The sequence below is a fragment of the Phyllobates terribilis genome, unplaced genomic scaffold, assembly GCF_046119375.1.
Source record: "Phyllobates terribilis strain yellow unplaced genomic scaffold, ASM4611937v1 Scaffold_1__5_contigs__length_1240528914, whole genome shotgun sequence".
Classification (NCBI taxonomy): Eukaryota; Metazoa; Chordata; class Amphibia; order Anura; family Dendrobatidae; genus Phyllobates; species Phyllobates terribilis.
In genome coordinates this window covers 472,663,997-472,689,919 of record NW_027362761.1, presented here as the reverse complement: position 1 = coordinate 472,689,919, position 25,923 = coordinate 472,663,997, and the positions used below count along the sequence as shown (strand labels likewise).

General features: G+C 39.5%; 1 protein-coding gene across 3 annotated transcripts in view; it reads left to right on the top strand.

Annotated features, from left to right (window-relative positions):
• The window catches only part of VCAN (versican), a 103,726-nt gene that overhangs the window by 33,539 nt on the left and 44,264 nt on the right, over positions 1 to 25,923 (top strand). For all 3 annotated transcript variants that reach the window (XM_073679049.1, XM_073679068.1, XM_073679059.1), the window contains exons 6-7: positions 2,791 to 3,078; positions 8,703 to 11,099. In XM_073679049.1, the coding sequence (XP_073535150.1) occupies positions 2,791 to 3,078; positions 8,703 to 11,099 (2,685 nt within the window). The remainder of the gene's footprint in view (positions 1 to 2,790; positions 3,079 to 8,702; positions 11,100 to 25,923) is intronic.

The window sequence follows — 25,923 nt, the reverse complement described above, 5'->3', positions numbered from 1 at the left end:
GGAAAACTTTGAAAGTGTCCCCAAGTGAAGTTGCAAAAACCATCAAGCGCTACAAAGAAACTGGCTCACATGAGGTCCGCCCCAGGAAAGGAAGACCAAGAGTCACCTCTGCTTCTGAGGCTAAGTTTATCCGAGTCACCAGCCTCAGAAATCGCAGGTTAACAGCAGCTCAGATTAGAGACCAGGTCAATGCCACACAGAGTTCTAGCAGCAGACACATCTCTTCAACAAATGTTAAGAGGAGACTTTGTGCAGCTGGCCTTCATGGTAAAATAGCTGATAGGAAACCACTGCTAAGGAGAGGCAACAAGCAGAGACGTGTTTGGGCTAAAGAACACAAGGAATGGACATTAGACCAGTGGAAATCTGCTTTGGTCTGATGAGTCCAAATTTGAGATCTTTGGTTACAGCCACAGTGTCTTTGTGCGACGCAGAAAAGGTGAACGGATGGACTCTACATGCCTGGTTTCCACCGTGAAGCATGGAAGAGGAAGTGTGATGGTGTGGGGGTGCTTTACTGGTGACACTGTTGGGGATTTATTCAAAATTGAAGGCATACTGAACCAGCATGGCTACCACAGCATCTTGCAGCAGCATGCTATTCCATCCGGTTTGCGTTTAGTTGGACCATCATTTATTTTTCAACAGGACAATGACCCCAAACACACCTCCAGGCTGTGTAAGGGCTATTTGACCAAGAAAGAGAGTAATGGGTTGCTACGCCAGATGACCTGGCCTCCACAGTCACCAGACCTGAACCCAATCGAGATGGCTTGGGGTGAGCTGGACCGCAGAGTGAAGGCAAAAGGGCCAACAAGTGCTAAGCATCTCTGGGAACTCCTTCAAGATTGTTGGAAGACCATTTCCGGTGACTACCTCTTGAAGCTCATCAAGAGAATGCCAAGTGTGCGCAAAGCAGTCATCAAAACAAAAGGTGGCTACCTTGAAGAACGTAGAATATAAGACATATTTTCAGTTGTTTCACACTTTTTTGGTAACTGTATAATTCCACATGTGTTAATTCATAGTTTTGATGCCTTCAGTGTGAATGTACAATTTTTATAGTCATGAAAATACAGAAAAATCTTTAAATGAGAAGGTGTGTCCAAACTTTTGGTCTGTACTGTATATATATCTGTTTTACATGTGTTTTTAAGAATGTGTTCAAATATGTACATTTCCGGTGACTACCTCTTGAAGCTCATCAAGAGAATGCCAAGAGTGTGCAAAGCAGTCATCAAAGGAAAAGGTGGCTACTTTGAAGAACCTAGAATATAAGACATATTTTCAGTTGTTTCACACTTTTTGTTACGTATATAATTCCACATGTGTTAATTCATAGTTTTGATGCCTTCAGTGTGAATGTACAATTTTCAAAGTCATGAAAATACAGAAAAATCTTTAAATGAGAAGGTGTGTCCAAACTTTTGGTCTGTACTGTATGGTCCAAGATGGTAAAAAGTATGCATGTGATGGATGTCTCTGTGGATGCCATCTGCTAGACCATCCATCAGACCTCTGACATTGATAGGCTCTTATATTATATATCTTTTATTAGATGGTTATGATAGATGTCTCTGATGCATGCTATCTATCAGCCATCCATAACCAATAGGTTCACATGTTAAAAAGGGTACATGCTTTAAATATCTGGATATGTCATAAATGCCTGATAGATATGGGTTCCATCATTGGGACCCACTTTTTTTTTGAGAAGGGGTTCCCATCGTGTGTTCTTGGGAATGAGGTGGTGGTTGCCCATCCTTGGCTCTGTCCATTTTGCTCTGAAAATGGTACTCAATTCCTGATAGCACATGCCTGGACCCCATTCTTGAATTGGATGCATCCATCAGACATTATTGGAATATCCTGCTGATACGCCACAAAGAGAGCACTAATATAATATACATAATAAAGGATTTTATTTCCAACAGCCCTGGGCACATTTTAATTTAATAAGGGAGCACAGATAATTATTAGAATGGATTCAGTAAAAATTGGAACAATAAAAGTGAAAATAAAGAAGTGGTGGCTTAATGGTTTAGACTAGACAAAGCCTCTGTATAACAGTGCCACTGTTAAACATAGGCTTTGTCTTTTGCCACTCAATTACTTTAATTTAATTGGTGATGAGTTGCAATGCCAAAGGCAGCCAATGGTCAAGAATGGTGAAGTTTCTAGGTAAAAAGTAGATATTTTTTAACAAGCCTTTTAATGTTCTTTTGTGTCTTTACTGGCCAGTAATGTCAGATACTTCTGAGACAATGGATTAAATACTGGACGTAAAAAAGACATTTCTTATCTTTCGGTGATAGCATACAGCCGTAATAAATTAAGACTAGTAAGACAGTAGAGACAATCCATTAATTATCACATTTTTCCTACTGATTCTTTTTGTCTGGATCTTCATTTCACGAGATGAAGGTGTAACCTGGTGTTCACACATGAGTGAAGCTCTCACAGATACCATTAGTTCCTGGAGAAAATCCCTTACAAGTAAAATACCTCATTGTTAATGTGTTTGCTGAGTATTTGGTTACTTTTAGCCATGGTTTATTCAAACATTAACGAGGCATTGTAAGAGAGAGAAAGAGAAGAAAATAACTTTTGGTTCTTGTTTAAATTTCTAAGGTTCTTTAGATTATTCTGGAAACCAGCCTTTCCAGCATTATGTGAAGCTTCTTTTGTAGTCTAGAAATTTTGGTTTATATAAATTATATTGATCAAGTATGATGGTTGTGAGGAGGGCCAATACTTGCTAATGAACTTTTTAATCATCTTCTTCATCAGGTGACCTATTCCATTTACCTAAAAAAGTGACATTTGAAGAAGCTAAAAAAGCTTGCGAGGAGAAGAAAGCAGTCATAGCCACAGTAGGGGACATATATGCAGCGTGGCGAAAAGGCTTCGACCAATGTGATTACGGTTGGCTTGCAGATGGCAGTGTTCGCTATCCAGTGTCTTTCGCAAGGCCACAATGTGGAGGTGGACTGCTCGGTGTGAGGACTAAATATCGGTTTAGCAACCAAACATACTTCCCTCGACCACAAGAAAAATATGATGTATACTGTGTTCAAGGTAGGTACACATTTAGGCCAAGTACTAGTACTAATGTGTAAAGGTGGAATAGCTGCTGTCCAAAAGATTGGCCGACAACTATTGAAGGTGCATGGCTACCTTAATCTTGTTGAAAACTGCCCAACAGAGGTCGGTGTAGAAAATATGAGGTCAACACTGCACTTAAAGTCTAATTACTGCAGTGAAGTTATGGTATTTCACAGTAAGACAATAAGATTCAGCTTCACTTTACAACCATCACTTGACATGAACTTGCAATAGTATTTTCAGCCATACATCTTCGGGTCTACATGCAGGAAAGCCATGGGAGACACCATCTGAAGTAAGATAGACATGTTTGCTTCTTAGACTGTCTTAGGCCCCATACCATTCATATGATATTACACATATTATCAAAGTAAAAGAAAAAAGCCTAGCCAGCCAACTGCTGTATTAGAAGTTTCTATTCTTCATAGTCCCATTGCTGACCTCAGTGCTCCTCACAGTTTACAAGTCTTTGATCTGAAAGCATTTTATACTTACGAAAATGTTTACTTTGAGACCAGAAGTTTTAGACAGTGTAAACAGTAAGTACAAGAAAGCATATATTTCCTTCTTGAATACTGATTAGAACACACATTTTTTTGATAATGGAGCTAGAACAATCGTTCAAACATACACTTTCGCCCCATAATTTACACTAGCTATACTTAAGGCCTGTGATCCAGATGTTACAAGAAAGATGATGTCACCTTTTGCAGCTGTTAACAGTAAAAACCTTCTACTCCTCCCATGGTAATAAATGAATCCTATGACCTTTAATACCAGCGTTGGAAGGTTTCTTCAGCTTAAATGTTAGCAACAGAAACTAATACAAACCATTGTCCAGGAATTCTCATATATAGGTCAACTGCTAAAATATCTGAAGCCATATATTAGATCACTTGTATCATTATTTCACGTCTGTATTGGTATCCTATTTACGTAATATACTCATAAGTAATACACATCTTACTAATTAAAGTAGACATTTTAACCATGCATCTCCCTCTGCTTCTATACTATATACTGTATATATGAAGCATCTAGAGATGAGCCAACCTGTAAGATTAATGAATAATCACAACATACTATTGGTCTTGCACTAGATAATAATAAAATAATGTACATGATCAGCATTAGCCATTCGGTTAGTTAGATTTGGCCAGATGAAAAATAATGTTAATTTTTGATAAATATCCATGGAGTATTGGTTACGTCTATACAGACAATCATAGACAAAGATTTCTGTCCTTGCTTGTATCGTCGTTACAGGATGTAATATATAGAACCCATAAATGTAACTAAACAAGGTCTGTCTGTCCTTTTTCAATAATGTTAATCCGTAGGGTCATTGATTAAAAAAAAAAAAAAAAAACTACGCTTTTACTCATCCTCCTAGCAATACTCCAGTCTTTGTTGATAAGCTGCAGCGGTGATGTTATATCGGGAGTTCTGCAGTTCTCAGTCGATCACTGAGCTCAGCTGCTCGTGCTGTCAACACCAACAGGTCTGTTGAGTTTAGTGATTGGCTGCAGAGCTGTCATCGCTGCAGCCGATCAGCAGAAACCAGAACAGTGGTGAGAGGCAGCACTGGAACTCGAGGATGGTGAGTAAAGTCTCAGGTTGTTTTTTGTGTGCCTGATCCTACAGAGTAATAATCTATGAAACAGGATAACCCCTTTAAAGTTTCTGATATAAAATAGGATACAGGTCTATGTCCAGTATGTACTTTAGCAAAGATCATACTGTAATGTGTTCCTATATTAATTTTTGCTTTTTTCCACCTAAAATAGAAATATTTAATAAAAAAACAATATACTATGAATTCATATTTTGTACAATTTTTGTAAAAAGACGTTCACCACTTTCACCACGATGTATCAAGTCCCTGAAGACGAGGTGTGGATGAAGAGGAGCTTGCCATTCTAATTTAGAACAAGCAGAGATGCTACATTAAGGACATGATCTACGCATGCATTAGGGACAGGAACCCTTCACACAGTTGTGGACATCATGTCTCTAATGCAGTATCACTTCTTGTTCTAAATTGGAATGAAATGCTCTGCTTCATCCACATCTCGACTTTATGGACTTGATACACCGTTATGAGAGTGGTGGAAGTCTATTTGTAGAAATTGTATGTATTAATGTATATTGCTTTCCAATATTTGATAAAAGGGAGCATTGAAAATAAACATATTGTGGTTCCATCTTCTTTTGCTTATCTTTGTTGGACAGTGTTTAGGAGAAGATGTATGATGGCATCTGAATTATGAGGTTTTGTAGTATAATCATCAGAGTTTTTAATTGGTTTGTCTCCTCTTCCACATGCTTTGTATGATAAATGGGTTGACATTTTACCCCTGCTGTTGCCTATAAACCAATGCATTGAATAAAGCCTAAGCCCCTGATTTCACTAGAATCCTGTTGTAAATTAAGTCACTTAATTTTGGCCAACCTGGAGTTAAGCAAAAATGTTGCTACTTTTGATGTTTTCATGCCAGTTTCTCCCAGCTCCAAAAAAAAATGGGCAGAGCTGGGGTGAGTCGGGGTCACAGTGGGGTGTGAGGCCATAGCTCGTCTAATTCGTGATGAGCTGTGGACTTCCCTATAACAGAAATCTTACTCCAGTTACAGACTGGAGTAAGATTTCTGGTGGGCGCACGGAGGCATACACCACTCATCAGATGCTCCAGATTCATAAAAAGGCATGCACTGCTTCATGAATTAGGAACATTTCATGCCACCACATTTCCTCATCAAGGCCGGTGGAAAAAAAATCACTGCTATTGATGAATTGGGCCAAAGCGGAGACAATAAATAAAACAATAAGACAAAAAGGTTCAAAGCAACAAAAGTAATAATCACCTTATCAAACCCCTGGCCATTACTGTACTGACACTTTCTTAGTTGTTTGCCTAATCACAGTGAATCAATAGCGTGTTGACACATGATCACTACAGTCAATCACTAGCTGTAGCAGTGACAAGTCAACACAACTGTGGTCAATGATTGGCTGCAGCGGTTACATGTCGAGATGACACATTGCTGGAGTATTGCAAACTACAGAAGACCAAGGAAGCATGGGAATGACAGAGGGTTGTTAGGAAATTGGGTATTACGCCTATTTTATACCATTAACAACTGTTTGTAATAGATTTCATCAGGCTGGGAAACCCCTATGATTTTCTATATATCACAAGGGAACATAACAGTATAATTGCATAAGTATGAGAGGAAAAATGGGATTCATTAATACTTTCCCATGAGAGCAGAGTTTAATCCCTTTATACAGGGAAACTAATGAGTTTTGATGCATGAGTATAACTTGCTTGAATCATTTCCCGCCTGATACATACAGTAGATATGAGATCGGTCTCAGCACTTGCACTGCCGATCATATATATATATATATATATATATATATATATATACATATATATATATATATATATATATATATATACTCTTATCTTGATCCAGCACCTGCAAAGAATTTAAACATCTATCCATTTAATTTCTTGCTTCATGTGGAATATACTTTGAATAAACTCAGAGAAAAGGAATTCATGACTGTCCAGTCTCTAAACAAACATAGAGCATTTATTAGTATTCTTGAGTCATCACTGGTGCTATTGTTGAAAATCTCAAATCAGATAAAAAATTGCCAGCAGACCATTTTTCGCAGTCTATAGCTGGAAAGAAAGTTTTTTTCTCTTACAACTTTGAGTGACTGTAACACACCCACATATTTTACAATCTTGTAATCACTCAATGACTTCACTCACATCTGGAATTGTGCAGGGAAACACTGACTAAAAAGGTGCCTGGTGATAAGCAGCGTAGATTTCTACAAGCATGTCTTAAGACTGATTAGATTTATAGATCTAAAAAGGTGTCAGACATTAAAAAAGTTCACAACGAAGGAATTCTTTTGCATACTGTACAGATTAATAAGTTGGAAAGTAAGATCTTCAACCAGGTGAGGGAATATTTTACACAGAACATTTTATGGTTTCCATTTCAGGAATCCATATGTTTTTTTGACAAGGTGTTCATATCTGACACTGTTTTTGAAAAGTTTCTTGATAAGGTTTTGAACAGGATTTTGTTTTTTTGCCAAACATTGTTTTCAGCCTTTTGATTGTTAAATTTCCAGTGGATTCCCTGAGGAATCTGCATAAAAAAGTGACGTTTCTTAATTGTTTCCTCTCCAAGATTTTCAAAACCTTGTTTGAAAATAATTTTGAAGTGTTTTTTTTTATGTTCATTTTGAAATGGATTCTCTTTGAAATCCACATAATAAGCTTTGTGTGAACAAACCCTAAAAATCCTGGGATTTTTTTTAATCAGCTTTTTGGCTAGACTTATGGAACTTTATTTGCCCAAAATTTTAGTTTACTGGAACAGGGTCCACCTGGAAATGTGATACCCTGCTATTCATTACAAGTCTACAGCAGGATTGTTAGCAGGCCATGCCAAATGGGGTGGTACCTTCATCACCCACTTAGATATTAATATAGAATGCTTACTTGTCAGCCATATCATACAATGACAATATGACAACTAAACTGTTATAATAGATTGTGTAGAAACTATATAAATTCTGTTGACTTTGGATATTAAGTACATAGGCAACATGGTCACCAATTCAGGAAATGTGCAAGCTTTAGGACTATGTAAACCTTTTAGTGAAATACTGTACCGTCGCCTGGCCATACCAAAAATATATCCAATATATATTTGTTACTTTTGCTTCTGTTAAACGTTTTCCAACTTTCAAAAACTTTTCATGAACTTTATCCATACCTTTACAATGACCAGCAGTTGTCATGTTCATGGAATATGGAATCGGTCCATAGATAGCCACAACTTTATGAACAGTAGCATATCGAAAGGTCATTTTTTAAAAATAAAAACTTTGCACAAATAGCAGTGCATTAAATAAACTAGTACTCAGTTCAACAGATCATCCATTTCTGGTGACTGGCATACACATTAATGTATGATAAGAGAACAGAAAGAGAAAGAGAGAGCAAGAATATACATTTGTGTACTGTTTAGTTTTAAGCGACTGCTTTCTAAGACATAATTGCATATTTGCTCAGTGAATATCAAGTTGGTATTTTCTTACCATGTGTATTGCAATGGAATTGTACATTATGCTGAAACCTGAAATAACATCCACAACATTTATGGTACAAGGAATTTATAGCACCCTGCAAAAATAAGCCAACAGAGATAGAAGTTGAAACAAAATAAGTCTATCTATAAGCGGCACAGGTATTTACCACATGATTTGAGACAATTTACAAGAACAGGAAATTGCAGTTTAAATCTATGAAACGCAGTATAAAAGTATAATTGTTTGGCAATAACTCCTGAGAATAAGGAAGCCATTGAATATTGTATTTATTTGGAGTAATATTTTGGCAAGAGGCCTTTACAAGCTACTGAAACAACATAGTAAAATCCAACTTTATTTCACATTTATTATAAGACTTTCCACTTTTTTTTATAGGAATACATAGCAGGAAAGTCATATACGATAAACAGTATGATTATAATTTGTGTTTAATGAAGTTTTTGTTTTGGCTTCACAGATAAAAAAAATATCACAGAATCTGCTTCTGTCAGACTCATATTACCTACAGAAGTTATAACGCAAAGTACTATAAAGAAAATAGAAGTTCAACCAGTTAAGGTGACGCCAAAATCCACCATAACTACAACACAGCCATCTGTAAAAGAAGCAGTTGTGCAGTCTACTATACAAATAAGTTCTGTGCAGGAATCAAGCAGTCAACCAAGTGAATCATCAACTGATTCGGAAAAAAGCCCCCTATTGTTTATACAAGAACAAACAACGTTAAGTCCTGAGACTTTCAGGACAGAACAAGCTCCAGTTCAAAAGGAGGAGGACAAAAGTGAAAGGATAACTTCTCTCCCATCAGTTGTACAAACAGAAGATCCAGAGGATACAGTGATACCATCAAAAAGCACTATTTTAGAGAAAACAGTAGAAACTGAAAGAGTCCAGTCAACTTATGACATAAAAGATGTTCAGCCAACATCTGAGGCAGACAGGGAGTCTTCTCCAGAGTCTCTAGGCGAAATCCATGTTGTAACATCAAAACCAGAGGACACTGCAGAAACATTTAGCCCAATTACATTAACTAAAGAAGTCCTACACTTAAGTTCTCACTCTCCAAAGGAAACTATGGAAGCTAAAAGTGCAGAAATTATTCCAACAGTTATTATTCCACATGAGATTACTGAAGACAAAGATGAAATACCTGTCTCAACTATTTCCTATTCTAGTAGTTCTGAGTCTATCAGTGTATCAGGGGAAAGTTCAGGTGAGCTTAACGTAACAACAAGAGATTCATTGACCCCACGAGAACCAGAGGTTTCCAGTATACAACCTGAAATTGATGTATTCACAGTATTCAAACTCTCCCCTGACACAATTAAGCTAACCCCAGAAGAAGTTTTCACACAATTTGAGAGAGAAACATCTACCAGAAAAGCCACAGAAACCCCAGATACGGACACAGCCACCCTGTCAAAATATGAAGACTCCACAGACAAAGTGGTAGACAAATCAGTATTGACTTCTGAATCAGAAACTTCAACTGACCAGGTTTTAACTGAAAGAGTGGAAGTTTACACAACTAACATACCCAAAGAGGTCCTCACCAAAGCAGAAGAACCATTGCTAGTTGAGACAGTTGCTACTTCTTCACCAGATGTGTCTGAAACATCTGAAAAGGCCACTGATACATCATCACTCCAGTCAAAAGATACTGTAACTGAAACAGCTGCAATATCCCTTTCTCCGCTTGATAAAACAGAAGGTTCAGGGATGATTGAAGAAGACCCTCAGTCTAAACTGCCTGATTTAGACAATACAGAAGAACCATTTTCAGTAGCTCCAAAATATGTTACTTCACAGGTTGCCATAGAAAAGGTTTCAGAAGATGTAACTGTGGCACCTAAAGATAGTCAGACATCCAAAATATCTATTGATTATGAGCCAAAGTTAGAGAGTACAGAAACATATATTCTACCCACAGCATCTGAAGTTTTACCAGAATCATCAGTTACAAAAGACAGTTTATCCTCAATTCAACCACTAGACTTGACTTCTGAAGGAAGTGGTCTAGGTCAAGAAGTAGAAAGTGTATCAATCGTAACAGACAGAGTCCAGGAAGTTACTGTAGAGAAGGAATTTGTCACTGCTATCCCTACAAAGAAACCTACTGAAGGTGAAACATCACAAATCTCAAAAGAAATAACAGAGTTGCCAGCTGTAGATTTGACAAAGGACCAAAGGCAAGAGACAACTTCAACTCCTCATATCCCATCAGATGTCAAAGATAAAGAACATGAAACCACAGAACCTTCCATAACTAGCAGTTCTGGCCCAAGTGACAGTGTCACAACAAAAAAGACTGTTACAGATTTGCAGCCAGAAATTGAAGGATCGTCAGAGGTAGAAGACAAAATTGCCAAACCAACAGCACTTTCAGCCACAGAGCTTCCATCGGATCATGAATTTGTACTGTCTTCATCAGAAACTCCCAGTATCTCAGAAGATGTATCTTATGGTCTAGTTTTTACAGATGCTCCTTCATCTGCTGTGACAGATAAAATACTATCAGCAGAAGATGCAATCACTGCCCCTCAGGAGGTTGTAGGTTCACACACAACAGTATTACCTCCACCCATTAGTACTCAAAAACCAGTATTAATTGAATTGGGACCAGAAGAAGACACCAGTAAAGGAACCATAGTTATTGATGAATCAGTTTCTCCTGTGAAAACTACAACTGAATATGATATGACAAGTAAAAAGACAGAAGAAATTGATACAGAATTTTTCACAAGTGCTCAGGAGCCTTATTCTACAAGTGCACCACCAACAGATTCTACTGAAGACATTCTGAAGCCTGATATTATCAAAATCATTGTTGTTGATGTTCCAGAAAATTACACAGGTACAATTTTCCCACTTATATCTCTCTTGAAACATAGGCTGATTACCTTGATGTGATTTTCTACTCAAAACCATACATATCTACTGTATTTTAAAAGAGTGGTTTATTTCGGTAATGGTAATGTTTAGCAGTACCTTCAAAGTTGTTGTCTGCAAATGATTTTTATATTGAGCAATTGGAAAAGCATAATATTTTACTATCACACTATCACTTGGTTAGGCTATGTTAAAATGTAGGAAGCTCTGATTTTGTATTAAAGCAACACCATGGCCAACTTGAATAGGACATGAGTTGAATGTTTCTTAGCTCTTGATTCATATAAACTTATATTTACAGCTTCATCGTTTTCGTAGATGCATGCACTTATAGGAACAATGAATTGTCCAAATTCCTAGTGTGGCTGCTTTAAGCTAGGCTTTATGCAAGTGTTAAAATGAAGCAAATAGTAGGCTTGGGTGACATGGTTTTGTTTTGCATTGGCTATGTGTTTAATCAATGTACTGTGTAAATTTATGGTAATGCAAGGTAAAATATAAGATTTCTTCAAAGGACTTATGTCCATGTTATACAGAGGCATATGGAGGTTTTTTTTGGCTTCTATAGGAGAACAGCTTTGATACATTGCACCTAACAGAGCAATACATGGCAGAACATGAAGACCTTGCTGCTTTGTATTATGGAGCTGCAAAGGAGTCTCTGAGTTGGGTATGATATCTGAAGGCCCCCTTGCAAAAATTTTAGTGGGAAAATACAATCATTTTGTTTTTATGGAGCTGGTCTGAGTCTCCTTAGACAGATGAAAGTAGGATTGGCCATGTCGACTTAAGCCCCTGTCTCACATAGCGAGATCGCTAGCGAGATCGCTGCTGTTTCACGGTTTTGGTGACGCAACAGCGACCTCACCAGCGATGTCGCTATGTGTGACACTTTGCAGCGATCAGGCCCCTGCTGTGAGGTCACTGATCGCTGCAAAGTGTCCTGGACCATTTTTTGGTCGTTGCCCTCCCGCTGGTCAGCACACATCGCTGTGTGTGACCAGCGGGAGCAGCGATCAGGCTGGTAACCATGATAAACATTGGGTTACTAGGGGCACACGCGCACTTAGTAACCCGCTGTTTATCATGGTTACGAGCCTGCTAAAGTGAGCGGTAACCTCCCACTCACCGTAGCAGAGTGGTAACCATGATAAACAACGGGTTACTAGGTGCGCGTGTGCCCCTAGTAACCCGATGTTTATCATGATTACCAGCCTGCTCCTGCTTTAGCGGGCTGGCAACCAGGAGCAAGACATCGTGGAAAGATTCTTTCCATGATGTCGCTGCTCCCCTGATCGTTGGTGAGCCTGCCTGTTTGACAGCTCACCAGCGACCACATAGCGACGCAGCAACGATCCCTGACAGGACGTATCGTTGTCGGGATCGCTGCAGCGTCGCTAAGTGTGACGGGGCCTTTAGTTTCAATGCCTTATCCATTTTCTTCTACTAAATAAGCCGCCACTAGAGTTGCCTGATAGCGACTTTCTCTCCTCCATCTATTTAAAAAAATCATGCATGCTCAGGTGAGGCAACTGTGCATGCATATGATGGCTCTTACGAGATTGCCATTTGGGAACGGGCTTTCAGCTGACCGCTTTCTAAGATTATGAGCACTTCCATTGTGTAATTAATAATTATGCATTACAAGAAGAGTGCTGATTTAGAAAATTGTGGTGTACTTTTGTGCTTCTCTCAATTTTAAGCCAACATACATATATTGTGCATGTTATGTTCTGCTACCAAAGCTAAGGAAAGAGAGGAGATCTGTCCCTACTATGAGACTCAGCTGAATCCCTACGATGTAACAGGGAACCTGATCCTGCGATCAGACCTGCTAAAGTCCTAATCTAGTCTGTACGAAGACCTATAGATGTGGGGAGGGAATCCCTACAAGTACTAAGGACTGGGAGGAATATGGGACACCTCCTAACAGAAATAGTAGCAGACAGACGAACAAACAAAATAGATAGAAAATAGAGGTCCGTAGACCAAGCAAACTAACAGAGTTAGATACAGAGCACAGGCTAGCTAGAAAGTAGATATACAATGAAGTCCAGCAAAGCCAGAAGGGCGGAGCAGGACTAAATAGGCCAACAAGGTCATGTGACCAGCAAAGGAAAAAAACCTAACAGCAAGGTTCTAACAGTACCCCCCCTTCTAAGAGGATCCTCCGGATCCCCTAGGACCAGGCTTATCAGGAAATCTCCTGTGAAACGCTCTGATAAGTCTGGACGCGGAAACATCATCTGACCTCACCCAAGAGTTATCCTCGGGTCCGAAACCTTTCCAGGCCACAAGATACTGCAAACTACCTCTATACCGTCTAGAGTCAAGGATGCGAGAAATTTCATATTCCCCGTCCTCCACCACCGGAGGAACAGAGGCAGAGGCGTCACCATCCGACACAACAGCTTTTTTTAACAGAGAGACATGAAAGACCGGATTAATTCTCCAGGAGGTAGGAACCTCCAACCTAACAGCAGATTGGTTGACAACCTGAAGCACCTTAAAGGGCCCTACAAACTTGGGACCCAATTTCTTAGAAGGAATCCTCAACTGCAGATTCCTAGAGGACAACCAAACCATGTCACCAACAGCGAACAAAACCTCCTGTCGTTTCCTATCAAAGTGGTCTTTAGATTTTCTGTTGGCCTCCTGAAGATTACCACGCACATCCGTCCAAACTCTTTCCAAATCACCGGAAAAATTCTCCTCCTCAGGCACGGCAGATCCCAACTTGGAGAACGACCCAAACGACGGATGTCTCCCAGAACAACAAAAAAAAGGCGAACAACCAGCAGAAGAAGATGTATGATTGTTCAGAGCAAATTCGGCAAGTGGCAGAAACTCAGACCACCCCTCTTGATTGTCTGCCACAAAACAACGCAAGAACTGCTCAACATCCTGGTTTTTCCTTTCTGTCTGGCCATTAGATTCAGGATGATATCCGGACGAAAACGACAAATGAATTCCCAACCTGTCACAAAAGGCACGCCAAAAACGAGCCACGAACTGAGGACCCCTATCAGAAACAATGTCAGTAGGAACGCCATGAAGTCTGACAATTTCCTTGACAAAGGCCTTAGCGAGAGTTTTAGCGCAGGGTAGTTTGACGAAGGGAACCAAGTGACACATCTTGCTAAAATGGTCCACGACCACCCAGATGACAGTAAAACCCTCAGAGGGGGGAAGGTCAGTTATAAAGTCCATAGCCAAATGTGTCCAAGGAGCACTGGGGACCTCCAAAGGACAAAGCAACCCCGCAGCAGGAGTATGTGAGGACTTAGATCTAGCACATATAGTACATTGGCGCACCCACTTAATGACTTCCTTCTGCCATCCAGGCCACCAAAAACTGCGACCCACCAGTCTCTTGGTCTCAGAGATTCCGGGATGACCTGCCAACCGAGATTCGTGACACTCAACAAACAAATCTCTCCTAAAGGTCTCAGGCACAAACAACCTCCCATGAGGAGTGTTAGATGGGGCATTCTCCTGAGCTTTAAGAATCTCATCTTCCAAAACGGAGTCTAAAGCAGCTATCACAACACCTTCTTGTAAAATGTTTTCCTCTTTCTCAGCACCGACTATGGGAGAAAAACTGCGAGACAAGGCATCCGCCTTAACATTCTTAGTACCAGGGATGTAAGTAACGGAGAAATTAAACCGCGAGAAAAACAGTGCCCACCTAGCCTGACGGGCATTCAGGCGCTTGGCAGCATCAAGATATATCAGATTTTTATGATCCGTAAGAACCTGAACGGGAAATTCCGCACCTTCCAAGAAGTGGCGCCAGTGTTCAAATGCGAGTTTAATAGCCAATAATTCCCGATTACCAATATCGTAATTCAATTCAGTCTCCGAAAATTTTTTTGAAAAAAAGGCACAGGGATGTAATCCATCCCCGTTATCCTGAGACAATACTGCGCCAACCCCCACAGAGGAAGCATCAACCTCAACCAAAAACGGCCTAGTAACATCAGGCTGCATAAGGATGGGAGCAGAGGTGAACCTCTCCTTGAGATACACAAAAGCTTCAATGGCCTCAGAAGACCACTGAACCGCATCAGCACCTTTCCTGGTGAGATCAGTCAGAGGTTTGACAATACTAGAAAATTTTTTTATGAACTTTCTATAGTAATTGGCGAAACCCAAAAACCTCTGTATCGATTTCAAACCAATAGGCCTAGGCCATTCCTGCACAGCCTGAACCTTAACCGGATCCATCTCAAAACCTTTGCTGGAGATAATGTAGCCCAAAAAACTAATTCTCTGTACAGCGAACTCACATTTCTCCAGCTTAGCAAAAAGCGAATTGTCCATTAATAACTGTAATACCTCACGCACGCTCCGCCAATGAGACTCCAGATCTGGCGAATAAATCAAAATGTCATCCAAATACACAACCACATTTTTACCGATCAAAGGTCTAAGGATGTCATTAATAAGATTCTGAAAAAATGCAGGAGCATTAGTAAGACCAAAAGGCATAACCAGATTCTCAAAATGACCCACAGGAGTGTTAAAAGCAGTCTTCCATTCATCACCCTCCTTCATGCGCAACAGATTGTATGCCCCCTTAAGGTCAATTTTAGAGAACCACTTGGCCCCCAATAACTGGTTAAACAGATCAGGAATCAATGGCAGTGGGTAAGGATTGCGTACCGTAATTTTGTTAATCTCACGAAAATCCAGACAAGGACGTAAACCGCCGTCCTTTTTTTTTACAAAAAAAAATCCAACCGCCACAGGAGACTTAGAGGGCCTAATGTGACCGGCGGCCAAGCTTGTCTGTATGTATTCCTCCAAAGCCTTCCTCTCAGGAATAGTAAGGTTAAATAAACGACTCTTAGGAAGAGTCGCTCCAGGGACAAATTCAATAGAACAATCATAGTCTCTATGGGGAGGCAAAACCTGCGATTCCTTCTCAGAAAAAACTCTCCAAAAATCCTGAATAGGAACAGGCAATTCTCCCCTATCCAAAGCTGCAATACGCCCGTTACAACACTTGTCATAACATTTATGGCTCCAGGATTTAATTTCACTGGTAGACCAATCCAGTACAGGATTGTGAAATTTTAACCAGGGCAAACCCAATATTACTGGAGAAGGCAAGTTATTCAACACTACCAAATCCAATTTCTCATGGTGAACACCATTAATAGTGAGAGGAAATTCACTGACCTTGAGAGTAATATTCTTCAAAGGGGAGCCATCCACAGAAACCACAGCAATGGGGGATGACAAAGGTTCAGGTTTTAAATTGAGTTTTTCCACGAATCCCCCATCAATTACATTCAGTGTAGACCCGCAATCAACAAACACCCGAAATTCCATCAATTTTTCCTGAGCAATCGTGGAAGCAGCTAAAAATATACCCTTGGAATTTAAACAGGCAATACGGGCGTGACTGACCATTTTTTTTTCTTTCTTCATACGAAGCTCACAGCCTTTAATCAAATGACCAGATTTTCCGCAATAGAAACACAAGCCTTGCGAAAAACGACGGTCTTTTTCTTGAGAGCGAGGTGCCACCGATCCAATCTCCATCGGTTCACCACTGTTAGTACACACATTATCATAACCAGAAACTGACATAGCAGAGGATTTGCTCTCATTAACCCTAGCACGCAGTCTTCTATCCACCCGTATAGCTAATTGCATAGCCTGTTGCAAATCTTCAGGTGTAGGATAAGCAATTAGCAGGTCTTTAACCCTTTCACTGAGCCCAGCAAGAAATAGACTTTTCAGAGCAGAATCGTTCCACCCTGTTTGAGTGGACCAACGACGAAAATGTGTACAATATTTTTCCACATTACCCGATCCTTGTTTTAGACGTCTCAACTCAGTCTCAGCTGATGCGACATGGTCAGGATCATCATATAATAGTCCCAAAGCAGAAAAAAAACTATCCACTGATCTGAAGCATGAATCACTAGGTTGCAAAGAAAAGGCCCACTCCTGAGGCTCTTTGCGCAAAAGTGACATTATGAACCCTACGCGCTGGGATTCATCCCCAGAGGACTTAGGTCTCAAACGAAAATACAATAAGCAAGCATTTTTAAATGAAAAAAATTCTCGGTGTTCACCAAAAAACAAATCCGGCAAACATACCTTAGGCTCCAAGAAATGTGCTCCAGGACAGTTACTCACGTGCTGACGGAGCTCGGCCACCTCCAGAGAGAGTCCCTGCAGGCGATGAGCCAAATCCTGAACCGACACCATGATGGAACAGAAAAATCTTTCCTTAGAGAATTTGCTGGCTGGACTTACTGTTATGTTCTGCTACCAAAGCTAAGGAAAGAGAGGAGATCTGTCCCTACTATGAGACTCAGCTGAATCCCTACGATGTAACAGGGAACCTGATCCTGCGATCAGACCTGCTAAAGTCCTAATCTAGTCTGTACGAAGACCTATAGATGTGGGGAGGGAATCCCTACAAGTACTAAGGACTGGGAGGAATATGGGACACCTCCTAACAGAAATAGTAGCAGACAGACGAACAAACAAAATAGATAGAAAATAGAGGTCCGTAGACCAAGCAAACTAACAGAGTTAGATACAGAGCACAGGCTAGCTAGAAAGTAGATATACAATGAAGTCCAGCAAAGCCAGAAGGGCGGAGCAGGACTAAATAGGCCAACAAGGTCATGTGACCAGCAAAGGAAAAAAAACCTAACAGCAAGGTTCTAACAGTGCAAGATAACACATAATAAATAGGTATATGCAATTACTTTATATAAAGCCAGTGCTAGCTCCAAAACATATTTGTCCCCCCCCCCACAAATAACATATAAAGCATATCAATGTTATACATCATGATACTGATTTGACTGCTTGAACACTAATCAGTCTAAAGAAATGGGTACATGGGTTACTATTCCTGATGGTCTTTGGGGGGGAGGTAGTAATAGATCAGTTTGCATACATGTATAATTTGGGGGACTAGGGCCCCCCAGTGCACAGACATTAGACATATGTGTAAATGTAATTAAATGGAATACCCTTTTAAGTACTCCAATTAGGAATATAACAGGTGATGAACAGGTTAAATAGCTGTTAAGTTGCAGAAAAGCTTTTACAATGCTGGGAGTTATGTTACTGGCATGCCTCTTATAGTCCTGGCGTCTAAGGGGTATTTAGAAACTTGTCACTACTGGATTTTACTGACTCCAACAACAGAATAGATTTCAGTGGGACACTGGATTGGATTTACAGCTTAGACAAAAACGTTCATAAACCGGTGTGAATAAAGCAATTCTTTTCTTTGCATGGCGGTATTGAAAATGCTTAACAAGCTGAAAAGTCTTTTTATGGGATCAACCGTCTTATTTCACAAGTTAGGGGGCTTCATTTTGATAGTTTCGCCATATTTTACCACACTTCTAGGCTTCCTTAGAGACATGGATGTGTTGTCATTATACAAAATACAGTTCTAAGAATATATAGACAATCCTTCTAGTCTTTTGTGAGTTACCAGGGACACAATTAATGTCTTAAACCGTGATTGCACACTTAAAGTATTCTGTAACGTCTTTTACTGCAAGAGACCATGGTATCCACCATTGCTTCTCTATTGCCTTAAGTTACTGGTGGCTTTCTAATCGTAAAGGTATCTTCACACTGTTTTTTCCTATGGTCATTTTTGAAAGCTTAAAGATGCTCAAAAGACTGAACATAAAAACAGCAAGTCATTTTTCCAAAGAAATTAATAGGAAGATGTATTTTAGCGTTTTGTGAGTGGACCTGAAAAATGCTGGAAACAAAAGCAGTGTGAACATACCCTAATACTACTGAATTCACCAGCATGGCTTCTTACCCCGTCACATAGTGTACCTTGTAGTCCATGCTTAGAGATTTGTAAAGCACTATAAGGGCTCGAGCACATAATCGATTTCTTGGGCGAGTGTTATCCATGGACTTATGATATTCTATGGGGTTATGCACTTGTCCGATTTTTTCCTTGGACCGAGTGGTCTTTGGAAAAAATCGGAGACACGTCCAATTTTGATCCAAGTGTTGGATCAAAATCAGCAATGCAAGTCATACCACTCGGATGATGTCTGATTTTCACGAACTGACAGAATGGAGAAGGTGGAGAAATTTTTTTTTTCTCTCCACGTTCGACAAAAACTGATCCCACTCAGATGAAACTCTGATCAGAATAATCGGACTGTTTTCCTCGGATGTGGAGAAAACGGTCGTTAGACCCTACCGTTAGCGTATGTGCACACGGTGTCTGAATCCGCCTGAAAAAGCATTGAAAAAACATAAAAAAAGAAAGAACATATGCACCGCAGTGTCAAAACGACTTTGCTGTCCATATACTTAATCTAGCTTCATATAGGCATGGCTGACATAGGGTCTGTCTGGGCGTAAACGTGTCGCCTTTCATCTCACTTTCCCACAGTAGTGTTGGTACTTTTCATGCTTGAGATGCTTCGTTTAATATTCATGTCCAGGTGAGGAGCTTCTCAAAAGCAATTCCAACACGTCCCAAGCATTAGTCTGGAGGATGGGAAATACAGATGTCAGCTGCCCTTTGAAATCAGAGATGAATTGTTTGACAGCTCTGACTGCTGTTTGCATTGAGTAACAGTTTACAGAAAGACATTATCATGGTTTACGGGCCGCCATAGTTCAGTGACTCGACTTTGCTCCATATACTTCACACTTGTCAAGTCAAAGATCACAGTAATACATGGGAAAAAATGTATTGGATCAAATATACCGACAATTATATATAGACATGTTCTATGCGGTCATCATACTCTTAGTACCCTTAATGGTCACCCATTTTTGCCTTTTCATACAGTACAGACCAAAAGTTTGGACACACCTTCTCATTTAAAGATTTTTCTGTATTTTCATGACTATGAAATTTGTACATTCACACTGAAGGCATCAAAACTATGAATTAACACATGTGGAATTATATACTTAACAAAAAAGTGTGAAACAACTGAAGATATGTCTTATATTCTAGGTTCTTTAAAGTAGCCACCTTTTGCTTTGATGACTGCTTTACACACTCTTGGCATTCTCTTGATGAACTTCAAGAGGTAGTCACCGGAAATGGTCTTTCCAACAATCTTGAAGGATTTCCCAGAGATGCTTAGCACTTGTTGGCCCTTTTGCCTTCACTCTGCGGTCCAGCTCACCCCAAACCATCTCGATTGGGTTCAGGTCTGGTGACAGTGGAGGCAAGGTCATCTGGCGTAGCACCCCATCACGCTCCCTCTTGGTCAAATAGCCCTTACACAGCCTGGAGGTGTGTTTGGGGTCATTTTCCTGTTAAAAAATAAATGATGGTCCAACTAAACGCAAACCGGATGGAATAGCATGCCGCTGCAAGATGCTGTGGTTGCCATGCTGGTTCAGCATGCCTTCAATTTTGAATAAATCCCCAACAGTGTCACCAGCAAAGCACCCCCACACCATCACACGTCCTCCTCCATGCTTCACGGGGGGAACCAGGCATGTAGAGTCCATCCGTTCACCTTTTCTGCGTCGCACAAAGACATGGTGGTTGGAACCAAAGATCTCAAATTTGGACTCATCAGACCAAAGCACAGATTTCCACTGGTCTAATGTCCATTTCTTGTGTTCTTTAGCCCAAACAAGTCTCTTCTGCTTGTTGCCTGTCCTTAGCAGTGGTTTCCTAGCAGCTATTTTACCATGAATGTCTGCTGCAAAAAGGCTCTTCTTAACAGTTATTGTAGAGATGTGTCTGCTGCTAGAACTCTGTGTGGCATTGACCTGGTCTCTAATCTGAGCTGCTGTTAACCTGTGATTTTTGAGGCTGGTGACTCGGATAACCTTATCCTCAGAAGCAGAGGTGACTCTTGGTCTTCCTTTCCTGGGGCGGTCCTCATGTGAGCCAATTTCTTTGTAGCGCTTGATGGTTTTTGCAACTGCACTTGGGGACACTTTCAAAGTTTTCCCAATTTTTTGGACTGACTGACCTTCATTTCTTAAAGTAATGATGGCCACTCGTTTTTCTTTACTTAGCTGCTTTTTTCTTGCCATAATACAAATTCTAACAGTCTATTCAGTAGGACTATAAGATGTGTATCTACCTAACTTCTCTACAACACAACTGATGGTCCCAACCCCATTTATAAGGCAAGAAATCCCACTTATTAAACCTGACAGGGCACACCTGTGAAGTGAAAACCATTTCCGGTGACTACCTCTTGAAGCTCATCAAGAGAATGCCAAGAGTGTGCAAAGCAGTCATCAAAGCAAAAGGTGGCTACTTTGAAGAACCTAGAATATAAGACATATTTTCAGTTGTTTCACACTTTTTTGTTAACTATATAATTCCACATGTGTTAATTCATAGTTTTGATGCCTTCAGTGTGAATGTACAATTTTCAAAGTCATGAAAATACAGAAAAATCTTTAAATGAGAAGGTGTGTCCAAACTTTTGGTCTGTACTGTATACATCACAGGCACTGGGCCTCATTTATATAAACTAACAGGAAAATAATCTTTGTTGCTTATAACAACCAATCAGAGCTTATGTTTCATTTTTCATGGGCAGTGTAAGAAATGAAAGCTGAGCTCTAATTGGTTGCTATGGACAGGCTACTAATAGACAGGTTTGATAAAAGAGGCCCATTATGGTTTTACAACTTCAGAGCTGCTTTAACAGTCACATAATGTTTTCTCATAAATATTACATACATTTATTTTTTTAATACTAGATATTGTTTTGCATCATGTCCCGCAGACTTTGAGGTATTCTTCTCCAATGTTTTGCATTCCCACCAGCAAAACTAAGTTTTAAAAGACCATTTATACATAATAATTGACTGTTTAAAAAGTCATTCATGAATCAATTAAAAGAAGAAAATACCCATCCTGTTAAACTGGAGTTGTCCATTAATGGAGACATTTTTTTTTATTAAATTTAACTGAAAAGCCTGTATTTTGGATAAAAATGCATTTTTGTAATTAGGGTTCATAAAACATTTTGCACTGGTTGCTTTCTGTAACCTCGGTGTTCCACAGGCAATTTCTTTCTGCAGAAAGGGTTAAAGAAGCACTGTCATTAATATTTTTTTTTCATTAAATGTGTGTGTATGTCCATGTAATGTAGTGTAGTGTATTAATATACCTACCGTCGCTTTATCTGAGATCCAGCGCCGTTCTGCGCCTCTTCTCAGTAACCTCACCGCAATTCCGTCTATCCTCTAAATCTATGGTCTATGCGTGAGCCGGTAGGCCACATTCACATGTTCAGTATTTGTAAGTGAAAATCAGAAGGGGAAAAATCAGAGGAAAAGTATAATAGAGAGATGTCACCATTTCTGTACTTATCACCCACTCCTGGTTTTGGCTTACAAATACGTATGTAAAATACTGACCAAATACTGAACGTGTGAACGTGGCTTTACAATGTAAGTCTATGGAGACTCGTTTTGACGTTCCATAGGCTTACAATGTAAGAGACATTTCAGGGTCACGCAGAGCGCGGTGTGACTCGGACATTTCACAGAGCGGTGATGTCACTGAGGAGCAGAGTAGAACAGCGCTAGATCCCGGAGATAGCGGCGATAGGTGAGTTACTACACTCACACTATAGTAATATAAACACTCATTTAATGAAAAAAAATATTAATGAGACTGCTTCTTTGATAGCCACACATTCACACGTTCAGTATTTGGTCATTATTTTACATAATTATTTGTAAGCCAAAATCAGGAGTGGAACAATCATGCCACAACCCCATTATCAATATTCGGTCAGTATTTTTTCTCAGGAGTGGGAGCCAAAACCAGGAGCGGAACAATCAGAGAAAAGGTATAATAGAAACAAGTCACCAATTCTGCATTTATCACCCACTCCTGATTTTGACTCCCACTCCTGAGAAAAAATACTGACCGAATACTGACCAAATACTGATAGTGGGGCAATGGCCTAAGAGGAAAAGTATAATAGAAACACATCACTACTTCTGTATTTCTTACCCACTCCTGGTTTTGGCTTACAAATACTGATGCAAAATACTGACCAAATACTGAACGAGTGAAATACATGCATTTAAGTAAAATACAATTGTCCCCAGAGCTGGACAATCCCTTTAAAGCTTAATAATGATTTGCAGAGCCTATTGTAAGCCTAAATGTCCCAACCTTTACACTTATATCACTTGTTTTAATGGCATCATTATCACACAAGATTAATTACAGTTTTATGGTTTATCTATAATTTTTTCCTGCATTCACAATCATTATTGTGATTACTTGGGAATTAGCCAGTGTAAATAGGACTTAAATGGACTTTCCGCTTATTATCATCATGTGGTTTTAAGGTCTGTGCTGATTTATTTATTAATGCTTCTATACAATGGTTGGAGCTACTTTTTTCAGAAGCAGCTGCAAATCCCTTACCAAGATATACATTTAAAGGGAACATGTCAGGTTCCATCATTACAAATATCCATGCTTCACTGTGAAATGCTGTAACGTTTCAGAGAAAACATTCTGGTACTTTGAACAAAGAAACTGAGATGACTAGTTACGGGGAGTGGGTACCTGCTGGCTTTTTCCTGCTTCGCTCTCCTTTGGCCTAGCAGAGATGGGCAGAAAGAAGCTGGTGGGAAACCAGTTTCCATGATTAGTCCTCTTAGTCATGTTATTCCTGGGTTCCACTCCAAAGTATGTTTTCTCTGAAATAATGCAACATTTCATAGTGAAGCATATACAGTTGCATTGATGGAAGGCTTGGCAGCTGTCTCTGATTTATGCAGGTTCGGGCAACATAAATCTTCTGATAGGTTCCCTTTAAAAGCTGTCATGCTGGCCTGGTTACCTTTAGCTGCCAGTAGAGGAATCCTAAAAGCTTAGTGCATATATTATTGAATTCAATCTACATCTGTATGCATTCAGTATCTAAGCTCCCTCTAGTGGTGACTGTAGGTAGTCAGAGTGTTATTTTTAAAATATGACACTGCAGGCCAGGAGCATAACCAGACAAAAGAGGATCCCTGTGCAAGAATAATATATGGGCTCTTTTTAGTCTAATAAATCATCATATGCCCAATTCCACCTTCTTTGGAGGTGGAATTTGGACCCTTTAAGTCTGTGGCCCCTACTCAGCTGCATAGGTTGTACCAATGGTATGTCCACCCCTGCTACAGGGCCATTGCTGCTCTATATCAGAAAAAAAGAAGCCATTGGTATGAAAAAAAAAATATTCTGTACAAAAAATGAAAACATTTAGCTTAAATAAACACATACTGATAAGTAAGGCAGGATAATAATGTTAAAGAGGACCCGATTGGCAGCTGTCTGTCCATATACAGTGTGCACAGACACTGCCAGACACTGTCAATCAGTGATTGGGGTGGGGTCATACAGAGCTCATGAATATGGAGGACTACCTGCCTGTAGATTTACTAGTCCTCTAGTAATAAACTCCTGCTGATAAAACAGTGATTTTAAAAAATCTACTCCAAGCAGCCCAGTAAATTATATATCACTGGAATCAGGGTCTCTGCCCCTACCGCTTTACCTTGTGAAAGCCCAGTAAAATGTACCCTAAAGAACCCTTTTAATTATCATACACCTAGTAAAATAGTGATAACGCTGCTTCTGACTTTGCCTATAACCATGTTTCAAGTAACACAAGGGTTTCATGGCTTTACTATTATGTCCATCATCAACATTGACAACAGTACTCTGAACCATGGGACCCCATTAGTTGAAATAATCTAAACTGATTTTAGATATAAAAATACTAAAAATGAGGAAAATGCTGTTTATTAATGGGCCTTGGAACTTTGTGATCAATTACTCTTTTTTTTTTTTTACTTCAAAAATTTTAACTAGTACTTACTTGATAATTTACCTTCTGAAGGGGCACAAGAGAATACACCTAATAATTAGTAATGTGATCCTCTGAATGCAAAATCCCACTTGATAAGATGGTGCTAGTCTGTCCTAGCTATATACACATCTATTAAATAAGGTGCTTCCCAAGGTAATAAAGCCCTATGGAAAACAGATGTCCATATGTGTTACATGTGCAGACACAGGTATCTGTTTTTTTTCCAAGCCAATAATCTATTTAAACCAATTTTTGTGGCAAGGGCGTAATAGAAAAACATTATGCAAGAAGTGACTAAGGGTTACAGTTTTTTATAGGGACACTCTGTGTATAAGCCAAATAGTTGGGAAATAATACAAAGACTGCCCACCCACTTTGTGTGTTAACTTTAGACATTTCTTCCGTCTTATTTATTATAAGATTCAGATTTAGTGATGATTTCAAGACTGAAAATCATACTCAGTTTATGTGGGTTAGGGCTTATGTGTGGTGTAAGGGTTAAAACATTTTATTGATTGTGAATAGGTTAGAATAATTCTCAAAGGGTATAGGTACAAATACTAAGATGTGGCCTAAATTGGCTGTTTATCGCTGCCTTTTTTTTGCCATTATTGCACCGTGGCAGCACCTTAAATGAACAATGGCTATTACTATACAATATCCAAAAGCGCTTGTTAAATATCACTATTGAAAATATTTTCATGGTATTTTCATGGTATTTATAAATTGATATGCTGTATATGGCAGATTCTCTGGTGTCTCTGGGGTGACAGAATCGTATCACAGGTGAGGAGAAATTGGAAAATAAAACTGGAGACATCCAAGTACAGTCTGATGATTTCCACGCACCCATAGACTTGAATGGGGGAGTGCGATCCAATTTGCACAGCAACTCGCAATATGCTGCAATTCATTTCTTATGCCAAACTGGTATGAGGAGAAAAAACTATC